At 43.7% G+C, this 12,627-nt stretch overlaps 1 protein-coding gene across 1 annotated transcript in view; it reads left to right on the top strand.

Annotated features, from left to right (window-relative positions):
• SUCLG1 (succinate-CoA ligase alpha subunit) overlaps nucleotides 1-5,968 on the top strand; it is a 27,942-nt gene extending 21,974 nt beyond the window's left edge. Inside the window, exons 7-9 of the mRNA XM_019526373.1 lie at nucleotides 587-738; nucleotides 1,149-1,337; nucleotides 4,135-5,968. Coding sequence (XP_019381918.1) covers nucleotides 587-738; nucleotides 1,149-1,337; nucleotides 4,135-4,161 — 368 coding nt within the window. The 3' untranslated portion in view covers nucleotides 4,162-5,968. The remainder of the gene's footprint in view (nucleotides 1-586; nucleotides 739-1,148; nucleotides 1,338-4,134) is intronic.
• The last annotated feature ends 6,659 nt before the right edge of the window (nucleotides 5,969-12,627 follow it).

Genomic DNA, 12,627 nt, shown 5'->3' with positions numbered 1-12,627 from the left:
AAGGCAATCAGGTTGGTCTGACATGATCTCCCCCTAATAAATCCATGCTGATTGCCCCTGAGCATCATTTCTGATGCCGGCCCATCACAAATGTGCTCCTTGATGATCTTCTCAAAGAGTTTCCCCAGGATTGAGGTAAGACTGACAGGCCTATAGTTGCCCGGGTCCTCCCTCTTCCCCTTCTTGAAGATGAGGACCACATTTGCTACCCTATATAGTACCTTCCAGGTACTGTGCCAGAATATAACAAACCTTCATCTTCTCAGTTGGTTAAAAGCCCAGACAGCAGAACTGCACTAAGAACCATGAGAACACATGAACATAAATGATCCCAGCACTATTGCAGTCTCTCTCATCTGAGAGAAGGCATTTGATTGGCCTATACTTTTGTTCCTTATAAAATGGAATATATATATTTTCCTTCTCCAAACCTCTTCTGTATACCTGTATCTTAGTTTACAGGAACTGTGCATGGGCTGCCTAGGTTTGTGTGTGGTGTAGTACCTGCTAGAGTCTTTCGGGTCTTGGTTAAGTCCTGATAGTAGTCTGAAAGTAAATATGCTCCTGTTTTTACTCTTCTTTCTAGGGATTGGGGGAGATCCTTTCAATGGAACTAACTTTATTGACTGCCTTGATGTCTTCCTGAAGGATCCTCATACAGAGGGAATTATATTGATTGGTGAGATTGGAGGTAATGCTGAAGAAGATGCTGCAGCATTCTTGAAGGAAAATAACTCCGTAAGTCCTAAAGCATGCTGCCCTCATAGAGTTAAGGCATTCTGGACATTTTTGCCACTTAAGAGAAATTCATTTAATTGAGAATTAGAGACAGAGCTAAAAACATGGAAAAAATTAGTTAAAACCAATTAACAGTGAGGTGTAAAGACTCTCCAGAGACCAGGGTATCAGTTTTTTATATCAGTCCTATAATGCTGTTTGCTAGCTAACATTCTGATTATTTTTGTGAACCATATATGCGTGCCCTTTATGGGAACTGTTTTAAATTGATGACTGTTTACATATCCCTTCTGAGCAAAGCTGTCTTCATCCCTGCAGGCCACTGCTTCCTTGTAAGATTTCTCGAACTCAAATGTCTGTGGTTAGTGTCTCTTAACAGTATATAAACAATCTTTGCTCTTTCACCACAGGGTCCTAATGCCAAGCCGGTGGTGTCATTCATAGCTGGCCTGACCGCTCCTCCAGGCAGAAGGATGGGTCATGCTGGGGCAATCATTGCCGGGGGGAAAGGTGGAGCTAAAGAGAAGATTGCTGCACTTCAAAATGCTGGCGTTGTTGTGAGCATGTCTCCTGCTCAGTTAGGTAGCACTATGCACAAGGTCAGTATTTGGACATCCTGAGTTATTTGAAATTATGGAACATGCATGTACATACTGGTGGTGGATGGGTCACTTTCGACGTGGAGGGGTGCAGGCAATGGAGTCCCCCAGGGCTTGGTCCTGGGGCCTGTACTATTCAGCATCTTTATCAGCGCTCTGGATATGAGTGTGGATTGCATGCTGTCCAAATTCACTGACAACTAAGTTGTGGGGCAAGGTGGGCACGCTGAGGGGAGGGACAGAATCCAGCTAGATCTAGACAAATTACAGAAGTGAGCGGATGAGAATAGGATGGAGTTCAACGCAAACAACTGCAAGGTGCTGCATGTAGGGAGAATGAACCAGCAGTATAGGCTGGGGAGAACACCCTTGTCAGCACAGTGGCAGAAACGGGTTTTGGACTCGTTGACTTCAGGATAAACGTGAGCCGCCAATGCATGGAAGCGGGCAGTAAAGCTAACCACACCTTGGTTGGTCCAGGTCCAGGGAGCTGATCCTTCCCCTCTGCGATGCTGGTCAGGCCGCAGTTGGAGTACTGTGTCCAGTTCTGGGCGCTACACTTCAAGAGGGATGTGGCTATCTCTGAGAAGGTCCAGAAGAGGGCCACTTGTATGGTCAAGGGGCAGCAGGGCAGACCAGTCAAAGAAAGGCTAAAGGGCCTGAAGCTATTCAGCTTCCACAAGAGAAGGCTGAGAGGGGATCTGGTAGCCGTTTACAAACTCACCTGGGGGTACCAGTGGGAATTGGGGAAGGCTGTGTTCCCCTGGCCACCACCCAGGGTTACTAGGAAAAACATCCACAAATTATTAGAGAGCAGGTTTGGGCTAGACGTTGGGAGACATGACATTACAGTTAGGGCTGCCAGGCTCTGGAATGGGCTCCCACGGGAGGTGGAATCCCTCCCACCTTGGGGGTCTTCAAGAGGAAGCTGAACTGGGGTGATACGATTCCAGCACCTGTTCCTGCCCAGGGCAGGGGTTGGACTTGATGATCTGTTTAGGTCCCTTCTGACCTTAAGTACTGTGCTAAGCAGAACAAGATTCTTAAAAGCCTTGTTGCTGGAGGTGGAGAAGGTTGTTTTGCAAACAGGTCTAATGTGCAGTGCCCCACCTGAAACCATTCAGAATTATCTAGAGTTGCAATGGCTCTACTAAACAAAAACTGCAGCTGCTGTTTAAATGTTGAGGCTTTTGTGCATGCTGGCAGTCTTATATATTGTCTCATGTCTTGTCAAAGCCATGTAGCAAAACAGAGAGACTATAATATTTGGATTACAATGGACTAACAAGTTCTAATTTATAGAAGCTAAATGTCACATTAAAATAATAAATTCAAATTTAATCTCTAGGTGAGAGAATGCCCTTTAATTTTTTTCCCACAAGAATTGATTTTTTTTTTTTTTGTAAGCACGTGGAATAATTCTGAACCCTGAGCATATGCACGGAGCTGAAATCAATCATTCATACAAAAAATGTAAATCCTCTTTCCAATTCCTCCCCTTCAGTCTGTGCCCTTGTGCATATATAGTCCCTTTACAACTGTATTTTGCTTTTGTCTGACACTTCTGAGAGAACTGCCTAGATAACTAGGGAAGATCTATACTATTTTTTGCTTTTTTGGCCTGTGTTACTGTCAAAACATGCACTGTCTAGTCTCTTGCCACACAAAAATAAAAGTGCAATCTACTCTAAAGAATGGAGCCAAACTAAGAAGTGGCTGCAGCAGAAAGGCACATCTGCTTGCATTATATTATGCGGGTAGGCACACTGTTTCTGCTGCAGCTCTTCTCAGTTTCTCTGAGATGCTTTCTGAAAATGGAGGCACCTGGGGCAGTTCTACCTGGAGGCAGCAGCATTTTTCTTGAGGCTGCTGCTGCAGGGCAAGACTGTTGAAGATGGGACACTGAGCTTTTTGGTCTGACTCAGTACAGGAATTCTTATGTTCTTTATATTAACCAAAGCTTCTTTGCAATACATCTGCCTCATCCAGCTGAAATGTTAGTGACTAAATATTGGTAAACCTTTTAAGTCTACGACAGATGTTGGAAGCAGGGAAAGTCTGCTGTAAAAAAAACCTTTATTGAACTTGAGCTGTGGAGCTTACTTCTCCCTACCATGATACCATCTGCTTGTGTTTAACTGGGTACCAAGTCATCACTGTTGCTGTTACCCAAGACCATGCTTCTGACTTTATTTATTTATTATTCTTAAGGCATGTTGTTTGCTTGCTGTAACAGTGGGAATTGTTTTTGTTAATGATTTCCTTTCCATGTCTCTCCCCTTCTCCTCCTCCCTTCCCCGTACCTGCTGAGAGCGGCATAAGAAATTGGCTCTATATGGCGAGGGGGCAGTGTTACTCAAGAAATCAGCCTCAAATTTAAAACAAAGCCAGCAGAATAGTTTAAAATAGACAATAGAAATGGTAGCGTCACTTTCTCCTTCCTCCCCCCAAATATCAAATCTGACTTTTTATTTGGGCAGTTGCGTTTTAAAAATAAAGGGTACGTGAGAGTAACTACACTATTTTCACAGCACTATGTATTACTTAAGTAATTATCAACAAAGACAAGCTTTGCTGTCATTCATAGCTTTGCTCTCCGCCAATAGACGACAAGCTGAAGCCCTACATTGGTCTCCCTGAAATATTACACTCAAACAAGGGTAATTTAGAACAGGATTTCTTCAAAATGCCTTCATTAGATGGCATTTTTGCCTATGTTTTTGGCTTTGCTGATGGTAAGAGCTCTTTGAGAACACTTGTGACAACTGTAATATGTCTGCTTGTTCTCTCTTTGAAGGAGTTTGAGAAAAGGAAATTGCTGTAAAAGAAAATCCTCTGGAATCTTCTGTCATCGAAATGTCAGTACAACACCTTGGCTCTTATACTTGTTGTCCCCAACGCTTGATCACCTTGATATGACTGACATGAGTCTTTTTTAAATTAAATTTGACTTTAAGGGCATACACTTTTTATTTCAGCTTGTCCTTTGTTCAGACATGGTCACCTGATTGTAAATTGTAGCAAATTAATAAATTCAGCACTAAAATTAATATATATTTTGAATTACTGAAACTCAGTGACTTTTTTTCTCTCTTTAAATCATCCCAAGGCAGTAGTTGCTAAAATAAACAAAGCCCACCGTTCTACCTGGAAGCTTTAAGAGCAGTTTAAAACTTTGATTTTTGGCTTATGTAAAGTACTGCATAATATATGATGCTTTAAGTAGAGTCCAGTAACTATTTGTGCACACACCCAGGACTTTTGGGGTTGGGTAAGGTTGTGGGGATAAAAGCAATCTTACTTGGTCATTACTGGCTGGTAAATACATTTCTACCTACAGCTTAGATGAAGTATGCCGTCCACTAAACAAACATTCTTGCATCTACAAGGTGAATCCTGTTGATCCATGCAGCTGGATGTGTAAACTTGCATCCAGATATTCTGTCCAAAGCTGCTGAGCTTTATGCAATGTAACCCTCGTAAATGGGGGGTTATCTTTTACAGTTGTTGAAAGTTTGGGGGGTAATTGCCTGTTACCTTAAAAACTACGTTTGACTTGAGATCTAAAAGATGAAGCAATGTCCCATGCAGTGGCTGAGTTGATATTTCAGAGTTTTATATTTTTGTTGAAGAGAGGAATTGTAACTCCCTATGAAAATATATATTCATAACTTTGTAACTTGCAAATTGCATTATTTTTGCAGCTTATTGTCTTAATTTTCTCCTTCCACCTTTACCAGTTGGTGCATTGCTTTGACTGTTTTTGAAATACTGCAAATGACAGGACTTGCTGCAATGAGTTGGCATTCTGAAAACAAATTTGGTGAGAGATGTTTCTTGTAAATGATTACCAATGCATCCTGGAAGTTGTAAGGATAGATCAAACTGGTGCCTGTAAATGAGTAGGAGAAGCTATAACAAACTGACTGAGTTTAAGTTGTTTTCATTATAATGGAATTAAAATCAGCTGGGGAAACTTATGTTACATGATGTTTCTATAAAATATATATATGTACACACTCCATAAAGACTCTGTTGCAGAAACTTGTGTCCTTATTTACCAAAAGCAGTTTTGTGCTTTTTCAAAAGAAAACAATGCAGTTAGTCTTCCTGCTGTGTCTCTGCAGTGAGAGCAGGTGTCCTAATACCACCATTCAAAATCTGGTGCGCTATAATCCTGCAATAACAGAAGACATGGTAAATCTATGCTCATAATGAATGCATTGTCCATCATGTTGTACAGCATGTAAGAATGTGTCCTGTTGCCTAGAGCTCTGAACTGCTGCAATACTACAAATAACTCATACTGAAACAAGGCAGATCTTCCAAGAAGACCTGGTAATTAGGTGGCTGAAAGTCACAGCAGATTAGTAACTTAAGTCTCATATTTAAAGTCTTACTATGAACAATTCTTGCTAGATGTGTTCAAATTGCAAAATTGGCTTCATTTTGACTCTGGAGCAGGAGGGGGAAACTTGTTTGGTTTTTTTGTTTGTTTGTTTTTTCCCAAGATTGGAGATATACAGAAATTAAAAACCAGGTTTTAAGCGTGTGCCCATCTCCTCAGTCAGTGAATGGTGAGGACATTGAGACTGGTCAGTGAGCATTCCTAATAAATATAGCAGTTGCCTCTTGTAGAGTTGTAACTTTGTTGTGATTGACTTGTTGGGAACTAGTTTCATCACCATCAGAAGCCACATGATGGCTAACAAGACAGGTCACATTTTACTGTAATGAGCTGTCTCTTGGAGGCAGTTTCACAAAACTTGCAGCTTGCTCTGGCACCAGCACAGACCCACTATCTGAAGCCTGTGCGCTCTGGGCAGAGACATGCAGGCAGGGAATCACAGCTCTGCCCCAGCTCCTTGCAGTGGGGACAGCCTGGTCTGGAGCTGGGACAGCTGCGATCCCCTGTGCAGGTAACAGACTGTGGCTCGACCCTGGCTCTGGAGCAAACTGCCCCCATCCCAAGTTCCCAGCCGCTCCGGAGCCAGGGTAATGACTTTCACGGAGAGCACAGTATCTAACAAAAGGCAGCATGCAAATTTGGCCAGTACTGTATCCTGTTTAATGAAAGATGGAGGGTTTCCTAGTAAACAGAGCTTATTGACTACAGTCAAGGGTGTGCTGACTGTTAAAATAAGTGTAGGCATTCTCGGTAGCTGCTAAAAGATTAGTAAGATTGGCTACTTTCCTTGTCAAGATTTCATAGACGTTTGGGCTGGAAAGGTCCCCGGAGGATCATCAAGTCCAGCCCCCGTATTCAGGCCAGGATCATCAACCAAGGCCATGGATGTGCAGTCTCTGCTATATTCAAGATGAAAACTAGACTGGGAGAGGTCCAAGAAACTGATGTTAGCCAGAGACGCCTGAAGCTTTTTGGCAGCTACCCTTTCAGTAATTTTCCCTAAAAGGGGGGATGGGATGACCCTGACTCGACAGGTAGCTAAGCAATGTTATTTTCATTGACTAACTAGGGGTTAGACAATTGTAGACTTAATATCTGTCACCCTGCCCTCCTGAATTGAGGCACTGAGCAGTGGCCCTCCTCTTCCCTAGACTTTCCAAGCAACAACAATTTTTAAAATGATTTATAGGAACAGGACAAGACAGAGCTTCCTCAACTCCAAACTCTGACTGCAACAAAAGTGGTCTTCCCCTTCCCCTTCCTCCTCCTCCCCAGCCATGTCTGCACAGTAAGTGGAAAAATTGTGCCAGTGAACTGAAGATGTGTTTTCTGGACAGAGATGAGCTGGGCACTGAACTAGGTTGTTTGCCACCCTGAGCATGTCTGTATTTCTCTGGGCTGGCACTTTGCAGATGCGATGGCAGTGAAAAAACACCTTCTTTACTGCTAGCACTCTACATCTTTGAGAGAGATCTGTGCCACAGTTGCTTGAGAGCCACATGCATTCTGCCTACCCTCCTGCTTAAACTATCTCCACTTCCAAGTATATTGGGGCTTCTGTGTAGAGGCAGCCATGGAAGTGGACACCTGGGTTGCATTGTGTCCGTGTCAAAGGTCAGTGTGCTATTTCACCCTTCACTCAGGATATTAAGATATTACTGCTGCCCTTGACAGGTCCTCTGGTCGTGTGCCCCAGAGACCTATGGATTCCATGTCCTCTTCCAATACAAACCTCTTAGATCACAGACACCTGCTTATTGTTTAACATGACTGATCAGGGTATAAAGAATGCAAGAGTTGATAGTTCGTAAAAGAGCAGCAGGAGGCTTTTGTGCACTTGGGCTGTGTTCACCGGCTCAAGCTAAAAGAAAGCAGTTCCTACCAGGACTACAGGGAGGCAGGGGCAAGCACTGTATGTTTGAAGACGCACAATTAATCAGTGGCAGGGTGAAAGGCATTGCAGCCTGCATAGTTGGCTCTCAGATGAGTATCATAGAGCATGTTAAGGAAAGCAGCATTGTGTTTAGGCGCTTTCACCAGTATTTGTCTGCTTGCACTGGCACATGGCTCCAGAAGAGTTAAAGTGGGTGTATAGATCTGCTTGATTCCTTCTCTAAACATGTCATTCAACAGGTATTAATGGCCCTTTTTAATGGTCTTGATGTTCCACTGATCAAACTAGCCTTTCTTCTTCAATCCTGGTGGCTGCTAGCTGCTCCTGGTAAGGTAGCTCCTATTTCACAGCCCTGCAGACTGTTCTTAACTCATTTCAGCAACGTTGTATTTGTTTTTGGCTCAACATTAAACTAAATAGTATAGCCCTAGACCCCTACCATAGTAGTAAAGCTTCTAGTTTCTGTTTACCTTTGCTGTATGGGATGAAACCCCATGTCATCTATACTCCCCTTTTCAAAATCCTACTGTCTCTGGCACACCTATTCTGAAAGAAGTGGACTTCACAATCTAGCTGCTGCCTTAAAGTGCATTACTGACTTCCTATAGTTTCTTTTGCACGCATTTTCCTAGAATGCCGCTCTGTCCATGAACCTTATACACGGTGTCCCTGAGAGAGAGAGAGAGAGAGAGAGTCTGCACAGGGTAGTGACAGGGGTCTGGTCACCTTAGGTGGGGTGAAAACAGCTGAGGCCTCTGAGTCTGGATCCCCTGCTTGCAGTCTGCGCTGTGTCCGAGAGGGGGAGCCTGCGTTCTGTCGCAGTCATGCCTTTTGGTACACCGTAGTTGTTTCAGAAAGAGCCTTGGTGGACTTCTGAGCAGGAAGACCCACCTCTTTAAATGACTGCAAGCTACCAGCTAATTTGCCAAGCCTTGCATTAAACATGAACATAAGCTCTTACACAGCTCTTTTGCTTTTATCCAGCAAAATAGGGTTCTGATCCTGACTGGTAAATTCTACCCTAATGCCAACAAATAACAGAAACAGGATGACTTCCTCTGGAGGAGCTGGTTTGGCAATTCCCCAAACCAAACTTAGGAGATGGCTGATTCGAAGTCCGTTGAATATCCTTGGAAAATTCAACACTACCATTTTTTTTTTTTTTTTAATTTTGCTCTTTATTTTTTTTGCACTGCACTTCCAGCCCAGTGGGAGCCAAAGCTGTGTTTTAGTGTCATTGCCTGCCAAATATAGACAAGAAACCCAAAATGACAACCAGGAAAGGCTTTTTTTTTTCCCGTCTCTGAATCTCATGACATTACAGCTGTGCTTCAGGCTATAAATTTACTGCACTTTCTCTGCCACAAGACATATTTTTAAGAGCCCCTTAATTACGGATTTGCACGGTACAGAGCCCATTATGAGCTTTTACGTCAATTCTCAACACGGCTGATGGTACTGCAGAGTTGGTGGTTGCATGGGGTAAAGGACCACTTGTTTTTGCCTCAGCTAATTTATATGCTTTGTAGAGTTTGCATAAATATATCTTTATTTTCTGATCAAGCAGGAAGGGGTGTATTAAAGACCTGCATTTTAAAAAGAGGCTTCTGATACTGGGTGCTTTCGTTGCTGGGTGTCTTGGGTGAAGGGAATGCTTTTTTGCTTCATTAGTAGCTGCTTGGGGACCCAAAACTGAGGACACTGAGAGTGCTGGCTTCTAGTATAACTAAGGCAGAGAGAAATTCAGACTAGCTATCCCATAAAAGTGTTTCAACTTGGAAATGCCACTAGTGGTGCTTCATGTGAGTTTTATTTTGGACACCTCATGTCTCCATTCATTATGGGCCAGTCTTGTTAGCTAAGAGCTATACAAGTCATGGCTGTAGATGTTTGTGATGCACTATCTTCTTTCTTGAATAAAAGAAGTCTGATCAGGACTAGAATCAAAGTATCGGGCACAAGATTTTCTATAAGACACCACACTGGTGTTTCCAAATCAAAGTGTTACAGATTTCAATCCAATTTTTTTTCCCAGTTACTATTTTTGAATTTTCACAAAGAAAGAAGATCTACATTTCTGCGGAAAATGGACAATATTCTATGATTGCTTGCTTGCTTTTCATTGCAATTTTGGACCGAAAGGGGGGAAAAAAGTTTTCTGACTGCTTCCAGTCAGAATCCCAATGGCAGGGATTATGACTGCGGCCCTGCCATTTGGGAAATGGTTTGAAAAAGAAGGACTGGCATTTGAAATCCCTCGCAGTTCGCTGCCTCCCACCATTGTCAAGCAGTGAGCTTGGCAAGCATCTTTTCTCGAGGGTGAAAGAAAGTAGGTATGCACACCGAGCTTTCTCCTTGCTGTCATGTCTGCAGTGCCAGTCAAGTTCAAGTGCTCTGTCACTTTAAGAGCAGGTTCGGTAAACTTCTCCGGGGTGTATCGCTTGGGAAGTCAAATGGAAACGGGATGGCTGAAACCTGCCAAGCCTGGGCTTAAAAAGACATAGCAGCTTTAAAACCAGCAGGGATGAGCTTTAAATTAAATTTCTTCAAGAGCGGAGATCCTCTGACACCTTCCCTGATTATTTCTTTTCAGCTGTTGTCAGGCAGAAGAGAGCAAAAGTGTCAGGCTCAAAGAAAAGTGTTACTTAAAAAAAAATATTCATATATTAAAATAAAAGGGGAAAGGACTTCCTGGGTGCTCCACCTGTTGGCTCTTCCCCTAAGCTATAGATGGGAGGAATTAAACTCCTGGGAAAAGCTGCTGCTGCTGCTTGCTGATGATGCATAAGGCACTCTGTAAGCAAGAGGCGGGCTGCCGAGCAGGTGCTCTGTGCCAGCTCGCATTAGCGTTGCATTGCCACTTAGATATGACTGAGATGTCACATCGAGCGGTCCGAGGGTTGAACAAGATGTGCCCCCTCGGGTCTCTTCCAGAGCCTGTTCTGCACACTTAACTCCCATTGACTTCTGGCATCCAGCTATCAGGCTCCCAGTGTCCAGATCATGCACACAGGGCAATAAATCACTCCAAAGAGAGCTCGAGGGGCTTTTTGCCCTTGGAGGAATATTTGAGGACATCTGCCATTTTGTACCAAAAAGCCTTGCTCCTCCAAAGCATTTTTGTCACATCTAAATTGGACTGACTTTTCCAGGCTCTGCCCCTCAAGCATGGGAAGTGGAGAAATCTCAGGCTTGTGATTTGTGGACGATGAGCCTCTGCCTGGCCCTCGTCCACTTCCTGCCAGGCCAAATCAGTTCAATTATTGACTATCCACAGACTGGTGGGTAGAAGGAGCAAGTCCCACCACTGGACCCACTGTGTCCCAGGGAGGGCCAGGGCTTGCTTGCTCCCACAAGGTTTGTGCATGAAGTGATGGCTACATGGTTATACCACAGGCTTGATCCCTCTCTCTGGCGGTAAAAGTGAATCAGAAGCAAGCCCACCAGGATTTACACTGATCGAAAACTAGTACAAGAACAGGAACATTTTGGTCCCAAATGTCTATGAATCAGGGTCTTATAAATCAGCAAATGCATCTGTACACATGAGGAGTTTGGGTCAAGGCCTGAGTTTCATCACCTTCCAGGCTATGGTGGTGCTCCAGAGCTGGATGTGGTGCCTGAGCCAGAATTTCAGCTGCCGCAGGAGGCACAGGGGACTCGACTCCATTGCTATCAGCAGACATACTGATACCTGTTATGACTCAGCCTTTGTCTTCACGTGCAGCAGGGAAGCTGTGGCATCCCCACTCTTAGCAGTAGTTTACGTGGAGCCTGGGGTCCATGAGTTGTTGCATTTCTTGTGGCCACAGACTAGCCCCCAGCATGGTTGTAGATGGCCATTCCCACCCCCTCGTACAAGAAAATGATGGTGGCCCATTCTACAGGTTAGGGCAGGGGTTGAATTGAAACAAGTTCCCCTGATTCTGTGTGCTTTGCAGTTGCCCATGATGAATCCATCATTAAATGGATAGCTCTGTGGAAGATTGCTACAGCTTTTCCTTCAAGATCATGGTATATGTGGACAATGCCCTCAACACATAGGGCTACCTCCAGGATCATTAGTCCTGCCTCCTCCCCTCAAAGGCCTCTGTGGAGGATGTGCTCAGAAATGCTCTCTGACTCGGACCAGGGTGTATTTACACCCTGGCTCTTCTCCAGTGACACTCTAGTAGCATTGCCAGCAGTGTTGCTAGAAAATACCACCCTCAAGTCTGGTTTATAGATTGCCATGGACCACACTGCCCCCACAGCCCAAGAATTTAAAAAATTGTACTCGCTTTCCTCTGTTCCTTTGCTCAGCTCTGAACCTGTGCTGGCATGGTTTGGGGCATGAATATGTAGCACTCAGCAAAAAGGTAATAGCAGAGTTCCTACCCTGAAGTGCTTGACATCTGCGAGGAGCCCTCATTTATACCCAATTTTGGTACAGAAAGATTTACAGCCAGATTCTTGTCTACCTATCAAGTACATAGTGGAATTAAGCATCTAAGTGCAATTCTATTTCATCCTGCTCAGCTCCTTGAAAAAACAGTTCATGCAAAAGGCAGATAGGTCCTCCTCATCCTTGCCACACTTTTAGTGACACAGTCTTAAGGGTAATATAATGGTCCATTGCAAAAGTAGCCATATTAACAGGTTTTTGGGGATTTGCACAGGATAGAATGGAACACACTTGGGTGTCTAAGTCCAATTAGATTCCTAACAGGTTGAACAGAATCTGGCCCTATGTGACTTGACCACAGTCATACAGAAAGTCTAGGGCAGAAAAATCTAACCCAGTGCTCTCGAAACCCAGGCCAGTTCCCCAAGCATTAAACCACTTTCCCTCTCTATTTACAGAGTACATAAATAGGAAAAAGCAATGAATATTTATTACTATTACATAATCATTGCAGGTGTATTGGAAAGAGACAATAAACAAGTATTTTTCCATTTGTCCTGTTTATGGAACATCCTATTTCTGTTGCAGAAACTCCACTAATAGT

The sequence above is a fragment of the Gavialis gangeticus genome, unplaced genomic scaffold (assembly GCF_001723915.1).
Source record: "Gavialis gangeticus isolate Ggan-Ray unplaced genomic scaffold, GavGan_comp1, whole genome shotgun sequence".
NCBI classification, from domain to species: domain Eukaryota; kingdom Metazoa; phylum Chordata; order Crocodylia; family Gavialidae; genus Gavialis; species Gavialis gangeticus.
Note: the sequence above shows the minus strand (reverse complement) of the source record. Positions and strands in the feature narration are given on the sequence as shown.